At 36.3% G+C, this 22,712-nt stretch overlaps 1 protein-coding gene across 3 annotated transcripts in view; it reads left to right on the forward strand.

The window, feature by feature from the left end:
• The first annotated feature begins 3,478 nt into the window (after positions 1 to 3,478).
• LOC140784647 (ABC transporter G family member 28-like) overlaps positions 3,479 to 22,712 on the forward strand; it is a 65,480-nt gene continuing 46,246 nt past the window's right edge. For 2 of the 3 annotated variants that reach the window (XM_073132155.1, XM_073132156.1), the window contains exons 1-6: positions 3,479 to 3,810; positions 3,917 to 3,993; positions 4,800 to 5,072; positions 12,599 to 12,662; positions 12,763 to 12,909; positions 13,068 to 13,102. In XM_073132155.1, the coding sequence (XP_072988256.1) occupies positions 3,590 to 3,810; positions 3,917 to 3,993; positions 4,800 to 5,072; positions 12,599 to 12,662; positions 12,763 to 12,909; positions 13,068 to 13,102 (817 nt within the window). In that variant the 5' untranslated portion in view covers positions 3,479 to 3,589. The remainder of the gene's footprint in view (positions 3,811 to 3,916; positions 3,994 to 4,799; positions 5,073 to 12,598; positions 12,663 to 12,762; positions 12,910 to 13,067; positions 13,103 to 22,712) is intronic. The other variant, XM_073132154.1, reaches the window with a different exon arrangement.

Consider the following 22,712-nt stretch of genomic DNA (forward strand, 5'->3'; position numbering starts at 1 on the left):
GTAGTGTGGTAAAGAAGGTTGGAGAAGAGTGAGGTTTGGAGCTTCCAGAAGATTCGGGGTTTGGCTGCCCACACTGTGCTAAAATTCCAACTTAGTCCACAATGAGATTAGGTTGTGGTCAATTGGGTTAGGGGCCTTAAAAGAATGAGAGGTCACATGTTCGTTACCATTTTGTAATAAAATGTAATTGCCTCTAGTTGTTATTGTTTCAAAAATTGTAACGGCCCCTCTAAAATTATAACTCCACGAGCACGTGCATGCATGCCCACACAGTGACACTGGCATAGGATAGACGAGATCATTACAAGAAGATAAACATGTAGTCAAAATAATTTATATTGAAAATAAATCATAATATCAGCCAAATAAATATATTAATATATAATTATCTAAATTTATAATAATTATGCTAGATTATTAACTAATTTGGCAGGATTTTACACATACTAAGATAAAATCATCAAAAAATAACTAATGCAACTATTACACGAGTGAAATATAATTCATCATGTATTGTGCAAATCATTGTATAATACAATGGAATACAAATATATACAACATCGGTATAACTCAATTTCTATATAAGTTATCTTCTGTACTATCCCACATCTAGCTCACATCATATCCGTCCAAAATGTTCCTTCAGGATATCTCAAGTCGCTATCAAATACCTCATATCTAGGAGATTAAAAAAAAGAGTCATGAGATAAATGCTTAATGAATATATTATATCTCTAATCAGTGATACTAAGAGAAAATAAATTATGTACTAAATAATATAAATCAGAGATGAGCATCATGCCATACATAAATATATAAATACATCATCCATAGTATATAAACAAAGAATAAGTTATGTCATAAATAAGCATGTGCATATATCCTCAACAACATATATATTCTTGTTTTCTTTCCTAAGAGAAGTAGAAAAATATATATATTTTTATATTTTATAAATAATATGAGATCTCTGTGCAATTAATGCCCGAGATATTCTCAAATTTGGTGTAACAATACTTTTAAAATTTTGAAAAAAAAAATTGGGTGAATCTAAAAAATAAAAGTAGAATAAGTAAGGGTACAAAAATATAAACTATAATATTTTACGAATCACCCATTTAATTTCAGCCTATATATTTAAAATATGGCTAATAATAATACATTATAATAATATTATAATATTATGATATTTTTTAATAGTATTCAAATGCTACTAATATATTCTTTTAGCGGTATTAGACAAAATATGCTAGCATATAATATATATATGCTACTAATATATTCTCAAACCCTTTTCTTCACATCTTCATTTTGCAATCTAGCTTCTTCAAAATCACCTTGCTCTAGACAGTAGAGGGGGAGGAGTAGTTTGGGCAAGCAACGGATTTCTATGCAACTATATACATGTACAACATAGATTATTATTGTATGTCTACCTTGTTTATAATCAACTAATAGTTTTAGTATATGAGAAGATTGATTGTGGCAACAAGGTGGGGGTCAGATTGTAAAGGTATCAAAGATGGATATTAATCAAACAATCACTAAAATGTCAAGATATTATTTAAAAATTTCTCTTGTATTAAATGCTCGTTGATTATCAAAGTTAATCAGAAAGACATTCAAGAATTTTTAAAGGGTATACCTTGTTATATGCATACAAAACTAATTATGTAGGTATTCATGGAATTAGGATCTTTAGAATGCATGACATAAATGTGGGAAAAAAGAAAACCAAAGTACACTCATGATTACTTCATAAGATTATTTTTTTTCTATACATCTCAGCATATTCATTCAATTTAAGTGAAAGCAAATAAATTTTGATTGGCAGTTTGCAATACAATTTTATAAAGCATATAAATCAAATGATAATTTTAAATGTATAGTAATGCAGGTAGTATTTTAAAACACATCACGCCAAACAACTGTGTATTTTTAAAACAAAAGATTCATACCATCTTGAATGATTTTAATTTCAGGTTTCATATTCTGTCTCCATCCAATGTGTTGCATTGTGCAAAAAATTCATACTAACTTAAATGATTTTAATTTCAGGTTTTATATTCTGTCTCCATTCAATGTTATTAGAGTGTTTCTTTTGTATCGTAGAGTTAATTGTGTATAAATCGATTTAATAAGGATCTAACGGTTAGGATATACTACGAATGCAAAAATAAAATAAAAGATATTACCGGTTTAATAGGTAATTATTATTTTTTAAATATATTATCTTGCACATTATTTTTTTAATAATTATATTATCTTAATATTTTATTAAGTAAAAGATGTATATATTTTTAACTGAGAGTAATGTATGTGTATCAAAATAAGAATATTGATGTCTTTTTATAATTAATTTGATGAAAATTTTATTAAATTTTATCTCTTTGATTATTTTTTATTATTTACACACACACACACACACATATATATATATATATATATATATCTCTCATTAGTTTAAGATTAATTTAAATTTAAATTGTTTAGTATTAAATAACATCTCCTATAATTAAGGCATAATCATATCTATCACAATTATATTTAAGAGAGAAGGATTAATGGAAAAAAGAATGTGTAATTAAAAGTAGTTAGAAACACATAATTAAATCTTCTTGGCTAATGATACGTGGCTTTGGAACCGGTATCAAAAAATTAGTACCGAAAATTAGCTATTACAGCGGTCGATCAAAATTATAATTTTTAAAGGGGTGTTGAAGTATGTGCCACGTTGCTATATATCCCTGTCCTTTTTTACGTAATAAAGAGAAATCGTTGAACATAACATGCATGGGTATAGTAATTACTATCAGGATGAAAGAGGTCATCGTAATAACACAAGAAAAATAGAAATAACAAACAAATCAACCACTAGTCACTATCTAGCCATCATCTCTAGATAGAAAGGTAGGAGAAGAAGAACAAATGGATCAAAATAATAAAACAATAGATAGAAAAGTAGAACGGAACAAAGAGAAATTTGCATATAATATCCATTTTTTAATAATTATAATTTACGTTCTATATTTTTATTATTTATAAATTAAGTCATATAATTAAAAAATATATATAAAATATCCTGCCATTAGATCAGTTAGTTAAACTTAATTAAATCTCTGAGTTAAATTAACTATACTAAAAAAATTATTAAAATACCTTCAACCAAATCATACTAAAAATATTTTAGTAATTTTAAAAATAATGATATTTTATTTATTTTAAAGCTTAATTTATAAATTCACTAAATTATAAAGCTTAATTTATAAAAAATAAAAATATAGAATGTAAATTATAATTACTTTATAAATACTGTGATTTTTGCCGAACTAGCATCCACAATATTTAAAAATATAGGGTAAAACACTCGTGTTACGTGTATACGGAAGTCCAAAGGTTTGGAGTGTCGAATTATGACCATGTGAAGTAATACGACCATTGACGTTGACCTGCCGTAATATTGAAATGATCCCTCCGAATCCCCCACTTCCCCTTCTACTTCCTAGTTCCTACTCTCTTCCACACCCAAACAAACTATTCTCAGAGTTCTGATCTCAAACATCTCATCTGCAGTCTTGCCGCCCAAGCAATGCTCGCGATATGGCTTCACCGCATCCCCCTTGACTCCACCTTCGCTCTCGTCTCCCTCATCCTCCTTGGCCGACTCCAGATTACCTATAGCCAAGCTGGCGGCGGCCGCACCCCGCCGTCGGCTGACGTGTTGCAAGCCGTGCAAGATGAGCTCGCGACCATCACCGATGTCTTCGCGAATGACATTGCCAACCAGTTCAGCTTCTGTATCAGAGACCCGTATGTTGCCTTGCTACTTAATTTTTGGGTCAATTGGATTTTGATTCGATTGTAGGATGTATATGGTGTATTTCTGTTTTTTTTTTCTTTTCTCTGTGGGTCTTAGGAAGAAAGATTGGAATGACGCGTTCAATTTCTCGTCGGACTTGGGCTTTGTGAGCAATTGTATCCTGCAAACGAATGGTATGATTGTTCAGTCTTTTGGTCATTCTGTTACTTGGAAATTGATGATTCTCTTTGCTTATCTGAAATTAGGAGAACTAGGCAGTGTTGTGATATGTGCATAGAAAGATAATTACGAACTTCTATGTGTTTAGTCTCTTGCATTTTAATTTGGAGATATTGTAACTTGGCAAATTTCTTTTGGATAGTTAATTTATTTGCTCAGAAAGGATTAACAAAGCAAAGATTAGACACCATTGAAGAGTGATATCAAGATTAGATAGTTCCATGATGAAAAAGCGTTGCATACATGAAGGAAGGTTGACGCTGTCAATCATATTGATATCCACCATGCATCACCTTTTCTTATGTAGAGCATTCTTTCTTTGTGCGTGGACCCAAACTTATCAGTGATACTTTTTTTGTTTATCCAAATTAAGAGGCAAAGGAAATTTTGTTACAATGATGAGGTAGTCAAAATTAGAACTTAAATACTTATATACCTGGCCCTGGATTCAAGTATAGCGATTGACATATGACATTTATTATTGCAGAATTTAGTTTGTACTTTGCAGTAGGAGATAGTTTTCATGTATACATGTCATGCGCTGCCGGTTGTAGCATGGTGACTAGAAAATGATTGATGATATAAGAGATATCGTAACTTTGTTTGCTTTCTGTACTTTATATATTGGTAGGATTTCCAACTGGAACAATATCTGGTTTGTATTTTATCTTATAAAGGAAAAGAGCACGTGGTGGTTTACAAGTTTCTATGTTCTTATTTGCCTTACTTGATCTCACATGTATTTGGCATGAAACAACAGGGGACCTTATCACACGTTTGTGCACAAAAGCGGAAATTAAGTTCTACCTCAACAGTTTATACAGTAACAAGGACATTACTTTTTTCAATCCTAACAAGAACTGTAATTTGACCTCATGGCTTCCTGGATGTGAGCCGGGATGGGCATGTAGTGTTGGCCAAGATCAGAAAACTAGCCCCACAGATGCTGCGGACCATATGCCTTCCAGAACTATTGATTGTCGCACTTGTTGTGAGGGTTTTTTTTGTCCTCACGGTATTACTTGCATGATACGTGAGTATTTTAACATCTTGAGCTTCTTCTTTTTCTTTTCCTGTCTGTTTCTTTCTTTCATTTTCTTCTTCAGTGATGTCTAAAATCTAAATAACTTTACCTTGGTTCCTAAGTTAATAATCTGTAATCATTACTTGTGGAACAGCAATTCAATGCTATGTTCTGTAATTGCTAGCTATAGTTGCATAAGTGTACAATGAAAAAAACTTCATTAGTCCTTGATTAATGAACCTAAAAAATCCCTCAAATTGTATCTGAGAATAGACACCTAGAAGTATTGTACTGGATTGGTGGCCTTTTTATGTATGACAGCATTAGTATGTGATAAAATAATATCTTCCTGCAAATTTAATTTTTAATAAACGGAAACTCAATGTCTCAGTATGCTTATCCAGGTGTAACATCCTTTAACTAATTAACTTGCTAATAGATTGCATGGTGATAATGCATTTTCCAATAATGTTTTTACATCTAGAATCCAAAACTGTATCATTGATAATAGAGGTACATGATAAGAATTCTAAGGCCATTTGGCTGGTAGAATAATCCATCTCCTAGATTGCAGCTTAGACTCATCCAGCCAAGAGAAATTCCCCGTAGAATCCTTTAAAAAAGGAATAGTCTAGTTGAGGGAATGCAATCACCAGAAATTCATGTCAAGCTTTGGCAAGCGGCGGCAAGCCCTTGCTGCAGCGACAGCATGAGCGGCAGTGACACCGTCAACAAGCCCTTGTCGTAGCCGTAGCGGCGGCACTAGCGGCAGCGGCATGCCTTCGCTCCCTCTTCGACAACACCGAGATGCAGATCTCTCTCGCTCTCTTTGCTTCCCTCTTTTTCAAGTTTTTTTTCTACGTTTCCAAATTTTGCCCCTACTACAAATGGATGACAGGCTGACATTTGAGAGTAGTTCTGAAGGGTAGTTTGGCGATTTTTTAATTTTCTAGTTTTCTAGAATCTTAGTAATTGTTAAAGGAGAAAAAAGATTAGTTATAATTCTAAATTTTTAGCTACTTGCAATCTTAGTGCTAATTTTTAGCTATATTAAAAGATATTATATATCATATATAATTATTTTTAATTTTTTTATATATTAAAATACTACACCATCTTGGTGTCTATCTTGGCGCCTGTTTTCTGCCTAGGTGCTAGGCGGTGGGGTGAGTGCCCACAATCCGCGGCCGCTTTTCAATACATTGCATATTCTACTATCATTCTCTCAAGGGTCAGCATTTATCAAGCATAAGTATTACTTGTCAACTTATTCTTTACAATGTGTCCCATGAATATCTAATGAAGTTATGATGGAGGATGAAAATCTAGCAGATCTTATATAGTTTTTGGTTTAGGCTTATAGTTTTATCTCCATTTTTTGCTGGGATACTGTAGCAAAATACTGTACCATCGGTTACTGTAGGGTCAGGTGCCGACAAATATTTTAGTATTGTTTTTGAAGGAGGCTTAAGTAGTTTAGACTGGGGTTTGTTTAAATTATCCGAAGAGTCTTATTAGATTAAAAGTTTGTTTCAGATTAGAGTTTTCCTATAAAAGGCTATTAGAGGCTCAAACATGTAATGAAAAGATGATGAATTTGTAAAAAGAAGTTTCTTTTGTCCAGGTGTTCCATGTTATCTACTTATCTCTCTTTCTTTCTCCTTACCTATTACCTTTCTCTCTAAAAGACTACTCTCTTATTCTCCTCATCATCTTCCTTTTCTTGTCTTTTTATATTATTATGAACTGATCTCAGCTACCCGATCAACCTCAAATGTAGGAAGCAGTTTGTGCAGTCGGAGGAAAAAACTTGTTAAATATTTTTCCGTAGTCAGAAAATTACAAAACCAGATGGATTCGTTTTGTATCTTCCCAATCTATGTTGTTGATATTCACGACCTTTACAGATTCAGACTGTAGCTAGGGTGAAAAGAGGCAGAGTTACAGTGGTCGTGAAGATGATAGGTGGTGGTGATGATAGTAGTGATGAATGGTTGCACAAGGTGCTATTGGGTGAAGGAAGAGGGGGGAGAAGGTGGTCGGGATCCCAAGAAGGACAGAGGTCCTACAGTCGATGGAGGCTAGGGTAATCAACGTCAAGGTGGCACATGGCTATGGTTTGAGTGAGGAGAGAGAAGATTTACTAACCTAAACAAGCTAAACAAACAAATGATAAACCTAAAAACGGTGCATTCTCGTCGAGCACGTTCGAACAGGGTTGCGTTCGATCAGACGAACGTATGCAGACGTTCAAACAGAGTGTTTGAACGCAACTTCCCCATGTTCGAATACGATAGCCAGAATTTTTATTCTTTAAGAAAATTAAGAAACCAAAATATAAAATGGATCCATAGGTCGTATTCATACACAAGATGACCTAGTGTGGTTCGAATGACATTATATATCAGAAGGTCAGCCAGTAGGATTCCTACTTTGTCCTACATCAAGTTCAGTTTGATTTTAGATAGATTATATATTGTATTGCTAAATGCTAACTCACCAATAAGGATATTAGAGAATGACGGGCTTTATATTTTATATTCTAACACTATTGAGAAATTTTGATAGGCCTAGAAAATAGTCTTAACTTAAAACAGGTGGAGGTTGATAATTTAAACAACATATTGGCCTAGTAGGATTCTAACACAGAACCTTTCATTTGATACCATGCTAACTCACCAACTGTAAAAGCATATTATATTAGAGAACAATGGTTTTTATATTTTATATTCCAACATGTATAAATATGTTTCTAGCTTTTTGCTAGGAAGATGGCAGTATGAAAATACTGTTTTGCCCTTTGTGGCAAGTGCCAAAACTAAAGATGGATGGAAACCCAAATTCCTGTCCGAGAGTCAACTATGTGAAGATTACAATTCCATAGAAGCAATGGTTAATGTCTATGATAATTATGTCTGAATCAACTAGTAAGGACTTCAACAGATGCACTCAAACCTGGTAAAAATGTTATTGGAGATTCGTAGGGTCACTACAGAAAATGACAGTCAACCAAAAGGACAACAAGTGTCGTCAAAAAGGAAAAAGATACTATGCTTCCATGATTATTGGAGGATATCAAGTTCTTGTATGATAACTAATCAGATACAGAAGAAATCAATCACGAAAGAAACAAAGTTTAACAAACCAGTTCAGCATGGCTTGGCTGATTAATCTAAGTGCTTAGTTACCAGCAACTGTATTTGCAGTTAAGATCATGATAAAGTTAAAGCTAGAAGAATATGTGACTAGACGACTGTGAACTTGATATAGTATTAAGAGATTCCCTAGTTATCATAAGATTCCTAATCTTGAAGGTTTTTGTAATTTAGGAGTTTCTTATTCTCAAAGGTTTCCTAATTCTAATAGGATTCTTAATCTCAAAGTATTCCCTACGTAGGTTTCCTATTTCCAAGGTTCTTAGTAATGATTTCATGTTTGGGAACTACTGCTAAAAAAAAGGAGATATATCAATTGTGTTAGCTGCTATATTGACCATTGGTTGCGAATTTACCGTAAACACAAAATTTTAATTTTACTTTCATGCATTTTATATGTGGAACACATCATAGGTTGAATCTACCCTGAATCGAACTTGAGACGTCAATTATTGGTATCCTAATTAAGGTTAAGTATTGGTATCAATATTAGTCATTGAAAATAATGATATGTATTGACAGTATTGATCATATCGATCATTTTAGTTTCAGACTCTTTTTTAACTATTAAATTCTAAAAAATGATATAAAGCATAGAAACATCTTCAAAGTTCAGGAAAATAAAGAGAATAAAATTTGGATTACTCATATAAGATAGTAATAACATAATACAAAGATTGGAAATACTAAGACCAATATTGAGTTTGCCTGCATTTAGTAAATACATGTGTTCATCACTATCATCACATCTACCGCAAAGATGGTAGAAAGCCTCCTGTAGATGAGGCTAACAACCATCTTTGTATCAGAGGTGAGCATAGTTGTGTTAAAGGAAAACTAAAATATGGTGGAGTGAAAAGAAAATAACAACAAAAGGGAAAAAAGAAAAAATAGGAAGAAAACATAAAATGTGGCTCTCAAGAGATCAATAATTGATGTTTTAAGTTGCATAAAAGAAAAATAATTCAAAATTTTATAATTTTGATACGAGCAACAAGGATTGCCTTGCCGTTGGTACGATGCATGCTGATGCATGTTATGACTTGGATGGCTAAGAAGAAAGAGGAGGTAAAAAAGGAAAGGAGAGGTGAAGAAGAGAAAGAAGAGAGAGAAAGGAGAGAGAGAGAGAGAGAGAGAGAGAGAGAGAGAGAGGGTGACTACATACACCACCGTCATTGTTGTCATTTCCTTGCCCTCGCTCCTCCGTCGCTCATCTTTGCCCTGCTATCCCCTAGCATTGGGAGGAAGTCTTCTGATCGGCACTTGCCATGCTAATAGCGTATTGGCACATCGCAAGAGAGGTACCGCATGTCACCCCTCCTCAGGTCTTGCAGCAGTGGCTCGTTGTCGCCGTCACTCTTGCCATCATCATTGCTTTTCGCATGTCCTAGCCTAAGAAGAAAGAAGTTGATAGAAGCGGGTTAAATAAAAACGACCCGCTTTTCTGATCTAACAAAAAATTTAGATCATCCGCTATTTATGTTAGGTCCACAATATAGATCTTTGTTGTTTCAACCCATTTGAGTCATCTTCATTCAACCATCCTTATGTCGGCCGATACGCATCGGTCGATACGATGGATACTTGACTAATACGGTCAATACTGGGCTATAAACAAGGAAAAATTAGTTTATGCCACGATCTCAAATCGATAAAGGCTGATACTGATATGTAATCAGTTGTCGACTTTCCCTCTCTCTCTCTCTTTCTCTCTCTTCTTTAGGGTTGTTAAAAAACCTGTGGGCTCGTGGGCTCGAGTCGTTTAGAGCTCGGCTCAAGCTCTAAATGAGCCTAGCCAAGCTGATAATTTGGGCTCGAATGTATTATCGAGTCAACTTGAGTTGGAGCTAGCCCGCTTGAGTTCGACTCGATTAGGCTCGGCACTATAGCAATATATATATATATATATTATGTTTCTTTAATGACAGCTTGTGACCCACTACCACATGAAGACAACAAAATTCATGTCAGCTTTGATGACCCAAAATGCCTCCCCATAAACCGATGCTCTTCTTTGACCTTTCCTTCCAGTTCCTCCTTTTCGTCTTCCCATGTGAGATGGGATCCCCATGAATGGAAACTCATGTGGCTAAACATTGATTTCCATGAAGAGAATCCCTTCCTACACACCCAACAGAGCTTGTTGCACATTTCATCGTTGTCGTCGAAATCCAATACCTTGAAGTCTTCTTGGGGTTCTCCCTCAATCCCTTACTAGCTCATTGCATCCTTTGCCCTAGTTCGAATGATAGATTCATGGACAACAAGTGAGACCTCATGTGCTCGCCCAAAGATCTCCCACATGGGAAGCTCTTCCCACACATCTTATAGTCATGCGTCAACTTCCGACATCCTCCACCATCCTCGTCCTCAGACTTAGATCGTAGCAAAGCTCCTTCTCCATCTCATCCGTCGGTTCCACTGTTTCGATTGAAACCCAAGTAAAACTTCTCCCTCATCCCCAACTACGATGCGATTGGCTACACCACGCACCATGAGAAGAACCTCTCCGACGACCTCTTTCTTTCCCATTTGCATCTTCTGCTGGAGAAGAGCTGAGCCGAGCTAGCTCGATTTGAGCTAGGAAAATCCAGTAATCGAGCTGAGCCAAGTTGGGCCCAACATGCTCAAGCTTGACTCGTTTATACCCTTACTATTCCTTCCTCTCTCGTAGCCCAACTCCTAAGCATGATTTTTTCCCTCCATTTCTTCTCTCTCCCTTTTTTCTTCTCTCTTATCTTCCCTCTCCCTCTTATTTGCAGCTAAGCATAGTTTTTTATTTTTTATTTTTTCTCCACGTCTCTCGCTCTCCTTTCTCTTCTCTTTTTTCTTCCCTCTCCCTCTTATTACTGCAACCCACAAACTCTCTATTTTTCTCCCTCTCTTTCTCTTTCTCCCTCTCTTTCCTTCTCTCTTCTGCCCTCTCTTTCCTTCTCTCTTTCTCCCTCTCTTTCCCTCTCTCTTGCTCCTTCCCTTAATCTCTCTTTCCTTCTCTTTCCTCTCTCTCTCTCTCTCTCTCTCTCTCTCTCTCTCTCTCTCTCTCTCTCTTGCCCCCTCCTTTTCTCTTACCCAGACTCGTCTCTGGCGGGATCGGCCGATCCTGACCCGAAGCAGATTGGGTATCAGCTGATACTTGGCCGAAACCAGTTAATAGACTAGTTTTGGCCCAGGATCGGGATTGATTGAAACTAGGATCCATGGTATTTATTAAATCCATTCAAAATTCGATATTGTTTTTAGTATTTTTACTCTTCATAGATTTTGTTGTTATGATCTTATGTGCATGGATGGCCGTGCCGACCATCGGCCAGCACGACACGGCATGACATGAGCCGCAAGAGAGAGAAAAGAGGAGGGTGACTAGCGGCGCTTCACTTTTCGATCTCATCGTCGCCGCTCGCCATCGTCGTTCACTGTCGGAGATGAAGGCGTCGTTGCGTCCCACGCAAGGATGCTCTAGCCCCAGCCCCAACCCGAGGAGGAAGAAGACCTCGGGCGGGTTAGGGCAAGTGAATAAAGAGTTAAGTTGCAGATCCAGAACTTAACTCTTTATTTACCCGCCCCGACTCGCCCGAAGTCTTCTTCCTCCCTCGGGTTGGGCTGGGGCTAGGGCATACCGGCATGGGGCATGACGATGCTTTCATCGATGGAGCTCTCCGACATGATGAGTGATGACGGTGGCAATGGAAGCTTGACGGCTAACGAATAGCCGCTAAGAGGGGTGCAGTGCGGTACCTCTTGTGCCATGTGCCGGTTGGCACAGCCATTGTCATATGTGAGTAATCCAAATTTTCTTGTTTTTATCAATTTTTTTGAAGTTTTAGGATTTTTCTACATTTTATATCATTTTGCATAATTTAAGAAATTACAAAATAATCCAAAATCGAAACGACTAAAACAACCAATATGAGTGATAGTGCCGATACATATAGATTTTACCCAATGATCGATACCGATATTGAGAACCTTGCTTTATACAATAAAAGTTCAATCCTTAATCCTTTTTAAGGAAGGAACTTAATATAACAAAATAGATCCTTTATTTCTTTTATAAGAACTTTATTCAGTAGACACAAGTGCGTTCTATTTTTGTTACCTAGGCATTTGAACAATAGAACAACACTGTATACTTGATAATAGTTAGAATATATGAATATATGTCTTACAGAAAACTAATTCTTCTTTAACCTATTTTCAGCTTCTTCCAAATGGCATATAGTGATAATGATAGTTTACCCATACTTCTGTTCTAAAGTTTCTGCACAGCCAGATGCATAATTGTTTCTTCTTGTCTGTAAGCATCAATTGAACACTCGAGTATCTCACACACTTCTCTCAATCTGGTCTTAACTTACGACTTATATTTTCTTACTAATGAAGCTTGTCCCTTGGGTGCTTACTGCCCCCTTTCAAAGATAAATGGAAGTACTGGAGTTTGTGACCCGTAAGACGAGTTCTTCCTGGCTCTATTTTTTATATTAAATTTTCTTGTTGAGTATAGCACTCCTCACGACTCAAGTTATTTTTGGGGAATAATATTTCAGATACAATTATCAGCTACCTCCCGGAAGCTTGAACCATACATGTGGTGGTGCAGATATCTGGGCTGGTATCGATAAAAGCAGAGAAATATTCTGTCCAGCGGGTTACTATTGTCCAAGCACAATCCAGAAGATTTCCTGTAGTAGTGGGTATTGCTCTATCCTATCCATAGTATTCTTTACTGTGAATACTAGGTCTCTGATGATTGACTTAATTTTCAATTAGAATTATGAACTTGTTTGAATTATTCCCCTTATGATACTTTTCAAAGTTATTGATTTACTGTTGCTTCTATTGCATTTTCCAGACACTATTGCAGGCTGGGTTCCACCGCTGAGAATAGTAAGTTTTCCTCTACATTTTTCCTGGTTTACCATTTCAAGTATCTTGAATCAAGGATTGAGTCACTATACTAGTAAGATATTGGCATGACACATGCTGATCGATTTAAGGCAGCACAAATTAGTACAACCCCATGCAAACCAGACCCTTTACAATTTCAATAACTGTGTGAAGAACTGGCACACATGGGTCAGTATGGATTAAGGCCTGCTTGATAGTGATAGGCATGCCTTCATACCCTTGACACAGGAGAGTATCCGGATCCAGATACTTTGTTGCTGCTAGTAAGTCACTTGCATCTTAGCAATATGTTCAGCCTCCTACTTATATACTTGATGATTTAATATAATATGAGAAACAAATATAATGAGTTATAATATATATTTAATACATAGAATAGCAAGCTAACATGATGGCAAAAAAAAAAAAAGAATGAGAGGAATATTGCACTTTATCTTTCTGTGGTTTGACCCAATTGCAAGAAATCCCCGTAGGCCTGTACTTTCAACTTAAGCATTTAACACCCCTATAGTTTGGACCAAAGTACAATTATTACTTTTTTCATCATACTTGACAATATTAATTATCGACCAATTTTTCTTGCCATAAGACTAATTTATACGACGAAAGTACCCCTCACGCCAAAATGAAAATACTATTCACTCGTGATGTATTACATAGGGGCAAAATTGTCATTTCTCTTTTTGCTATGAACCAGACTTAATAAAATTATGATATTTTTATGGATTGTAGCTTCGTGAGTTAGGATTCTAATGGCTTTGGTTTCATGTGAAACGGAAGTTGGGGTAAAAAGTTAAAAATAAAACAGTGAAAGAAAGTTCAAACGAGATAAAAGTGAAAAAATTTGACGTTGTGGCGGTCATTGGAGGGTGTCGAATGACCAAGGATACCAAGGATGGTGGTGGACGGCCGTAAGATAGGATACGATGGCTCGCGGAGGTGATGGTGGCTAGTGTTTGGAGGTAGAATTAGGGTTTCAAGTTAGATTTACTTTTATGAAAATAAATGACTATAATTAATTTACTAAAACCTTTTAGATTATCTTACTCTTACTCCTAAGATAAACTCAAGACTAAAATAATTTCTCAATGTTTGGATATTTGAATGATTAAATAAAGCATCCTAACTTCTCTATATATAGATGTCAAGTACAATGTGTTATAGTAGGATTAGTCCAAAAGGATTAGACGACTTGAACTAGGATTTGTTTTAAAGGTTTACATAATTTAATTGGACTTGTCTTAAAGGTTTATTTGACTTAATTAGACTTGCCGTAAAGGCTAACTTGAGTTAATTAAACTTATCTTATGTGCGCACATGACTTAATTAGACTTTCCTTAAGGGTTTACATAAATATAAATTAATTAAAGGATAAATAGACTCGATCTATCAAGCTTAGTGTCCTTGTGATATGATCTGACTTGACCTGGCTTATATCACTTTTTATTAATAGGAGACTGACAGTTGCACTCTAGTCCAAAACATTTCAGGATTAAGAGTTTAAAGTGAAAGTACATGGGGGGATTCATACAATTGGGCTAAACCATAGGGGCGTAAAGTGCAATTTAAAAAAAAAAGGAATATGACAACTAATCATACCAGGGATCCCAAAATCGGCTGATCTCAAGTCGGATCGACCGATCCGGATCGGGATCGACCATAACCAATCTTGATCAGATTGGTTTCAGTCTGGTTTTGGGCAGTATCGACTGGTATCGGCCAGTTCTAGCCGTATTGGCTGAAAACCATAATATCGGCTGAAATTAATTTTTTTTAAGATTTAGGTTGAACCTAAAATATATCTAACCTAGGAGAAATTAATAATTGATGTCATCAATTACTTTCGTTTTAAATTTTTAATTTTTATTCTCTATCTCTCATCCACACTCTTTTCTCATTCTTACACTTCATCGAGTTCATTTGGTGGCTGTTTCGATGAGCCCCTTTGACCAGTTCACACTTTGGTAAATTTGGATGAGTTTTATTTTTTACTTTTTTCTTTCTTTCTCATCTACTTTTTAACTCCTCTTTTTTATTGCTATAGAACAACAGAGAAGAGATATCGCTCTCTTCATGTTGTTCTACAGTAATAATTTACGAGTATCAAAATTTGTTTAATTCAAGTTGAAATCCATTATAGTTTTAAGTGAATTTTTTTTTTAGTTTTTTAAAGTTCATATGTGACTAATTTTTATTTCTTATTTTTTTGTTATTTTTTATAAATTTTTAGAAATATTTCTGTATTTTAAATAATATTTAGAATTTTACGTAATTAAAAATAGTTCGATCCGAATATTTTTAATGGCCGATCCCGATCCCAATATCAAGTTTCGGAAGCTTGAATCATACATCTGATAAAACTTGATTCAATCAAGACAAAGAAGCAACAAATTCCTAAGTTGGTTTCAAAAGTTTTATAATGCCAAACACTAAAAGAGAGATTAGCCAAGTGTTTGCTTCTTGTTATGAGAAGAGCAACTGTGCATTCTTTGTTATTGATAGATGAATATATACATCATACAAGATATGTTATCTCTCAGGCATAGTATAAGGATACACAAATACATCCCCCTTCCCCAAACTCAAAGTGGATCAAATATAAAGAGTTTGCTAATAAGATACTTAAGACGAGGAGGATGTGATTTGGTGAAAAATTAGCTATTTTCTCAGTAGACGATATATGAAGAAGGCTGATAGTGCTAGCTAGAAATTGATACTGAGAAAAATGAGCATCCACCTCAATATGCTTGGTCTGCTAATGAAATATTGGATTGCTTGCAATATATATAGCACTTATGTTATCACAATAAAGAGTAGTAGGTGCAAAAGTTGATACACATGTGTCACTTTACAATTGTTTTTACATGGCTCTATAGTCTGCTTTAGTGCTAGAGAGTGAGATAACATATTGTTTCTTGCTGCACTAGGAGATAAGGCTTGAAACAGAGTATATTAGTAAAGCGACGAGTAGTAGGATATCCAATCCAATCAAGATTAGAATGACCACGAAGCATACGAGATGAGTTTGTAGACATCCCTCACACATATCTGAAAATCTAAAAAAGTGCTGAATAATGAACTGATCTAGAAGTTGCTGAAATTGAAATTATGCTGACGACATGCAAGAAAGCTAGTCTGGTTGATACAAAAAAACCTCAAGCTGATTAACATTGCTTGTATCTGATTGGATCTATTGGCTGCACCCTTTACAAGACGAAGCTTCAAAGAAGTTCAAGAGGTGTATCAATTGTTCTATTATGGGATATGGCCGCCCGAGTAATCATATCATAGGGATACTTATGTTGTGATATAAGTATGCTTCTCTCGCCTTGAGCAATCTCAAAACTTAAGAAAATAACGTAAGAAGACCTAAATCCTTCATCTAAAACTGTTATGATAAGTGATTCTGTAGAGATTTAATAGCAATTAAATAATCACCGGTAATAATCATATCATCTACATAGGTAGGAGAATGATCCACCTACGGTGATGACTCTTCAAACATAGAGTGGCCATGAGCACTCTTAACATAACTAGCTCCAATGACTACTTGGATGAAATTGCTCAAACCAAGTATGAGGTGCTTGCTTGAGTCTATAAATAGGTCAGCAAAGGCTCCAAATATGAGTGGAAGGAACAAATAAACTATGCAGAGGTTGCATATAAACTTTCTCAGATAGATCACTATAAAGAAACACATTCATTACATCCATTTGGAACAAAGGCCATCGTTGAACTATAACAACTACAAGAGTATGAACAATAGTCATACGGGCAATGAGAGCAATGCTTCCTCATAGTCAATACCATACTCTTGAGTAAAACCCCTAGCATCAAAATGAGTTTTGTCCTGATGAATAGTACCACCAAACCATTCGTTTGATCTTGAAAATTCTTTTGCAGCTAATGGGCTCATTACCACTCGGTAGGGAACAATCTCCCATGTTTGAGTACGCTCAAAAGCTTGAAAGCCATAGCATGCTGCCACTTAGGATAAACAACAACCTCTTGATAAGAACTAGCTTACAATTTGCATGAAGAGCTTTTGAAAAAGTATGAAACTTAGAAGAATAGCCGGCAACATTAACATATCTCTGAGGAGAGCAATGCTTGCCCTGTGATCTGCAAGGACTATTGATCATGCAAGAATTAAATATTGGATGAATGCGTGATCTCTTTGGGATACGCAGACAGTATGTCACCAGTCCAATTCTTTCAATAATTTCAAAATGCCCATAAAATGAGCGATTAATTTCTTGTTTGCTAGCACTTGCACCGATGTCTATTGATACAGCTGCAACTGAGGTATACCCAGTCTCCCACTTGAAACTCTAACTCTCATCGATGCTTGTCCTGTTGAACTTTTATTCAATTACGTGCAACCACCAAGTTGTCTTTCAAAAGCTGTAGAATCTCATCACAGCTTTTCAGCTCCTGATCAACCAATGCCACCCTTGTAGAGCCATACTTATAGTGATGCACAGTCGGTGGTGGTCTACCATACACTCCCTCAAAGAGGGTCCTTTGGGATGCTGATTGATAGGATATATCATACCTCTCCCCAAGATAGCACTTTGACCGCTACATCGATTGCATCCTTGCAAAAAATTGCAAAAAATTGCAAAAAAGTCTATAAACAACGATTTAGGACTTTGGTCTGCGGGTGGTAGATGGTACACATTTTTAATTTGATCTCCTGCAGACAAATATATTCCTGCTAGAAGCTGCTAACAAACACCACGTCTTTGTCTGAGATGATTGTTTATGGCACCCTATGCAAACGGATAACCTCCTTAGCAAATGCCTTCGCAATTGACTTAGCAGAGTATAGGTGTCTTAAAGTCACAAAGTGTTCGTACTTGGATAGCCGATCAACCACCACAAGGATGATGGAATACCATTGACGGAATACCCATCAATAAAATCCACTAGGATATCCTCCTAAATACAATGTGGAATCGACAAGGGTTGTAACAATCCTGTAGGTTGCTGCGCGTCGTATTAATTCCTTTAGCAAATATCAAAGGCCTGAATATACCAGCAAACATGCTCCAATATCCCTTTCCAAAAGAAATTCTGCACTGGCCGCTTATATCCACAACACTCCTTAATGTCTCGTCGTGGTCGTATCATGGTACTTATGTAGCAAATTCTGGTTTTGATGAAAGTCTGGTGGCAACACCAAATGTTCTTGGAACCATAAATCTAGATCCACTAATTGAAACCCATCCAATTGTCCTCCACTTGCACGAACCTGTTCGGGAGGCTCATCTAGTTGGGAACTGTTGCATACAACTACTTGCAACCTCTCTAACCTGGTAAGATGGAGTACAGAGACCTCCTCTAGTTTGGCCACCAAGGAGTGCATATCAACCAAACCTTCTGAAGTCTGGTCCTGCTTCACTGCGGGATCTCCGTCATATCGACAATCGTCTCCACCCATCAACACGATAAATCATTTGTTGCATTGTTATCACTTCCTAGTCAGATATTTGATTCTATAATCATATCCCCACAACTTGACTATCCAATGCTAGTGATTCTTGGTCAACACCTTCTGTTCTAGAAGATGTTCAAGGTTATGGTGGTCTGCTCACACGATAAACTGTTGGCCTATTAAATAACAATGCCTCTTTTCCACTGCCTGGATGATAGCCATCAGCTCCTCATCTCTAGAATGTCCTTGTCCACGTTTGACTTAGTATGTAATTAGTCAACCTCCCTTCATTAATACCATCGATGCCAATCGCCCGAAGGATCTACCTTTATCACAAACGGTTCCTCAAAATCTGGTTGTAGTCATCGCCTTTTTTAGTGTCTCAAATGCCTTGTGATACTGCCGAACATGTACGAGCTCCTTCTAATGGGAAAATCCAATTCAATGAGGATTTGGTTCATCTCACATGTACCCGTCATGGATTCCTGCATTTTTATGTTCTATAAATTTGTATGTGGGAGTCAAGATATTGTACATAATGCCTCTGTCAACAACCATTGAAACCCATCCTTCCGCAGTAATTTAGTCAAGGGTGCTACTATCCTTTCGTAGATATGTACGGACTTATGATAGTAACCCGTCAACCATAGAAACCCCCGTAGCTTATGGATATTCCGTGGTGTTGGCCACTCCAATATACATGTGATCTTACTTGGGTCAACCACTCGGCCTTTACTTAACTAAAATAATGTGACCTAGGTGCTCCACTTCTATAAGACCAAGCAAGCATTTCTTTTGATTACAAAAGGTGCATGCTTCTACAGAGCAACAAGGACTAATCATAAGTGTAGTAAATACTCCTCTCAAGTCCCACTATATATCAAAATGACACCAAAAGATATAAGAAATAATTTTCGGAGGACCGATCTAACTACATCGTTTATCAAGGCCTGAAAGGTGGCTAGTGCGTTTGTCAAGCCAAATGACATGGCCAGGAACTCGTGATGTTTGTCATGCGTTTGAAATGCCATCCTTAACCATTATGACCAACCACTTGAATTTGATGATAGCTCGATTTAAGGTCCAATTTAGTGAAGAATACCACTTCTCAAAGCTCATCTAGCAACTCATCTATCACTAGAATTGAGGTCTGATCCTTAACCATGATGTTATTCAAGGTCTGGTAGTCCACACCAAAAAAATGCCATGTCTCGTCCGTTTTCTTGACCAACAATACTAGTGATGAATATGGGCTTTTGCTCGGTCAAATGATACCCTTCGCCAACACGGACATGGACCCTTGCACTAGTAGACCTACCAAATCCGACAACATCGTCCTAAATTTCTCCAATAACTTTTCTAGCTATCAGCTATGCTTCGTGGTGTCAGAATTGTCCGCCTGGATAGATTATGTACGATTGCTGGCGGTTTGGATTATGTTATCTCTATTATCATCAATAAGAATGCCCTTGCTTCGTGACTCATCGAGTCTACTCTTTCTATTCAAATGCCTGTTCTTATATTCCCCTGTAACCACTGATCCTAGTTTCAACCAATCCCAAGATGGATCGGCCAAAATGGATTGGGATTGTCTATGGCGACTGTTTTCAGTTTGGGATAGATCGTATTAGCCGTAATTGGTCAAAATAAATTTTTGTTAAAAGATTTAGATTGGACCCAAGTAGATTCAATACTTTTTTTTTTTCTGGCAGCCTATCTCGATCCCGAGTTTTGGAACTTTACCTTTAATCAATACTTCTCCGCTATTTCAAATTCCATAGTTAGACTTCCATAATTAAAGGGTACCGATCCAAAACTTTGCAGCCGCTGCACCAATAAGACGATATTAAAGCCTTATAATCCCAATGGATACATATGGACGAGGAAGCGATACTATAACAAATTTCTCAACTCTAGCCTATTTCCATCAGCCACCAATATTGAAAATGCTGTAGTAGGTTCTACATTACCTCGAAGCTTTCGGATGATAAACTTCCTCACATAGTTGTGAGTGCTCCCACTAGCAACCAACACTGATACTGGCCTTTCTTTAAAGGTAACTACAATTCGTAGAGTATGTGGCGTCGCACACCTGAATAAGATATGCAAGGTGATCTTCGATGGTTCTACCGCATCTACTAGGTCTGTTTCTACCGTCTCCTCATCTACTGTGCCATCGAAGTTCGATTCAGCTACTGGTACGAACTGTTGTTTTCCTTTGCGTTGGCTTGTTTCTCTCACATATGCTCATACGTCAAATGTCGAAAGACATTACGCGGTAGAGCTATGGCTTATACCATGCCAATTGGTTGGCCTCGTGTTGGTCTGGGCCCTATGTTTTGGTTGGGCATAATTGGCGCTGCGTTCACCTTGGTAGTCAACATGGGTAAGATTCCCGCTTGACCTTGCGTTCGCCTTTCCCTTGCCAGCCGATCCTCGTGCATGTGCATCAAGTCCATGGTATGAGCTATAGTTTGAGGCTTAAAGGGTTTCATCTCTAATTATATTTCCTCTTGGAGCCCTCGAATGAAACAATCCAATAGAGCGGATAACATCAATAGACTCTCAATGCCTGTTTCTCGAAATCATTCTAATATTAGTGGATTATTCCCGTCTACTGCAACTTCTTCAAGGCTTCATCAGAATTATCATATTCAGACGGCCTACATCTTGATTTTAACTCTCGGGTAAACTTTGGTCAATATACTAACCGTTTTACCTTTTTAAATTAGTGAAAATATTGCAAGGCCTCATCTTGTAGGTGGAATGTGGCAAGTTTAACCCTTTTTGCTGGTTGTGTTCTTTGGTAGGGGAAAATTGCTCAATTGTAAATATCCAATCTATAGAATTTTTCTTAAGATCTTCGGAAAGTCCAAACGGGTGCCTTAGGGCTGAACTCCCCCAATTTGGACGTTCTCAACCGCCCTTCTAGGAGCAGCCACTTGCCTCCCCTCCATCTTGGCCAGCGTCTCTGCAATGCGCAATGTTTGCTCATTCATCTCCTCTATGTTATTATTATTGTTTGTATGGCTTTCGTATGCTCCAATTATTTTCTTGCTTGTTGATGAAGAGTCGACTTTGATGCATTGAGATGGCCTTTAACCGACATTGCACGTGTCTTCGACATTTTTCCCCAAGCTTGTGACGAGTTGAACAATAGAATTTTGTCAACTGGCTACAAAAGCTTTGATACCAATTGATAGATTTTGACCCGATGGAACTCTATCAAGCAATACCACAGTAGTTTAACGGTGAAAAAGAAAAGAAACCACAATCCTTAGCCCCCGATTAGACTTGAGAGAAAAGAGAAAAAGAAAAATACATTATTGCCAGACCAACTCACGTAAAACAATCTATTGATAGTCTCCCAATTGGATAATCACTTAAGAAAAAAAAAACAAAGCAAAACAAGTCCTAACCCAACATGAATTCATAAAAATAATATAATTAACGAGCTTCAGCCACTTTAGGCGTTGAAACACCTAAGACGAATCAAATGCTAGGATTGATGTTCGAATGCTTGTTCAATTTTTACTCTCGGGATTGTGTATCTTCGGGCCATTCGAACGCCCGGTAAGTTGGAATAGAGCAGTTAGTCCTTATTTTTATCACATAAAAATAGTAAGTGTATAATGTTTGAACATATAAAGAATATATGCAACAACCCAAAATTTTAAAACATAAATAAATAAATAAAATATAAGAGATTTTGATTAAAAAGAAAGATTTTTGAGAAGATGACACAAATAAAATATTATTTTGAGATGTAAAATTTTATAAGATCAAATGTTAGATTATTATTATTTATGTTTTCTAACTTATTAGAATGATTTATATTATATATATATTAGAGAAAATAATAGTATTTGGATTTATGAATTATTCATGCATATATTGTCTTTAAAGATTTGAGAATTTTGATGATTAAGGAATTTGATAATAATTGAATACCAATAAAAGTGAGATTTGGAGCCCAATTTGTTTTCAAGAAGATAAGTCTAGGGAAAAAATTCTTGGAATGTAATGTTGCGATGTGCTACCAAGTGACTAGCGGGATTAGAGAAAAGATTAATGTATTTTTGTCCTAGTGACCCTAATCTTACTCAATGGCTAGTAGAAAAGTCGGTAAGATACTGCAAAATACTTACGTAC

This window comes from Typha latifolia, chromosome 3 (genome assembly GCF_019914945.1).
Source record: "Typha latifolia isolate L0001 chromosome 3, TyphaL0001v2, whole genome shotgun sequence".
Taxonomy (NCBI): Eukaryota; Viridiplantae; Streptophyta; class Magnoliopsida; order Poales; family Typhaceae; genus Typha; species Typha latifolia.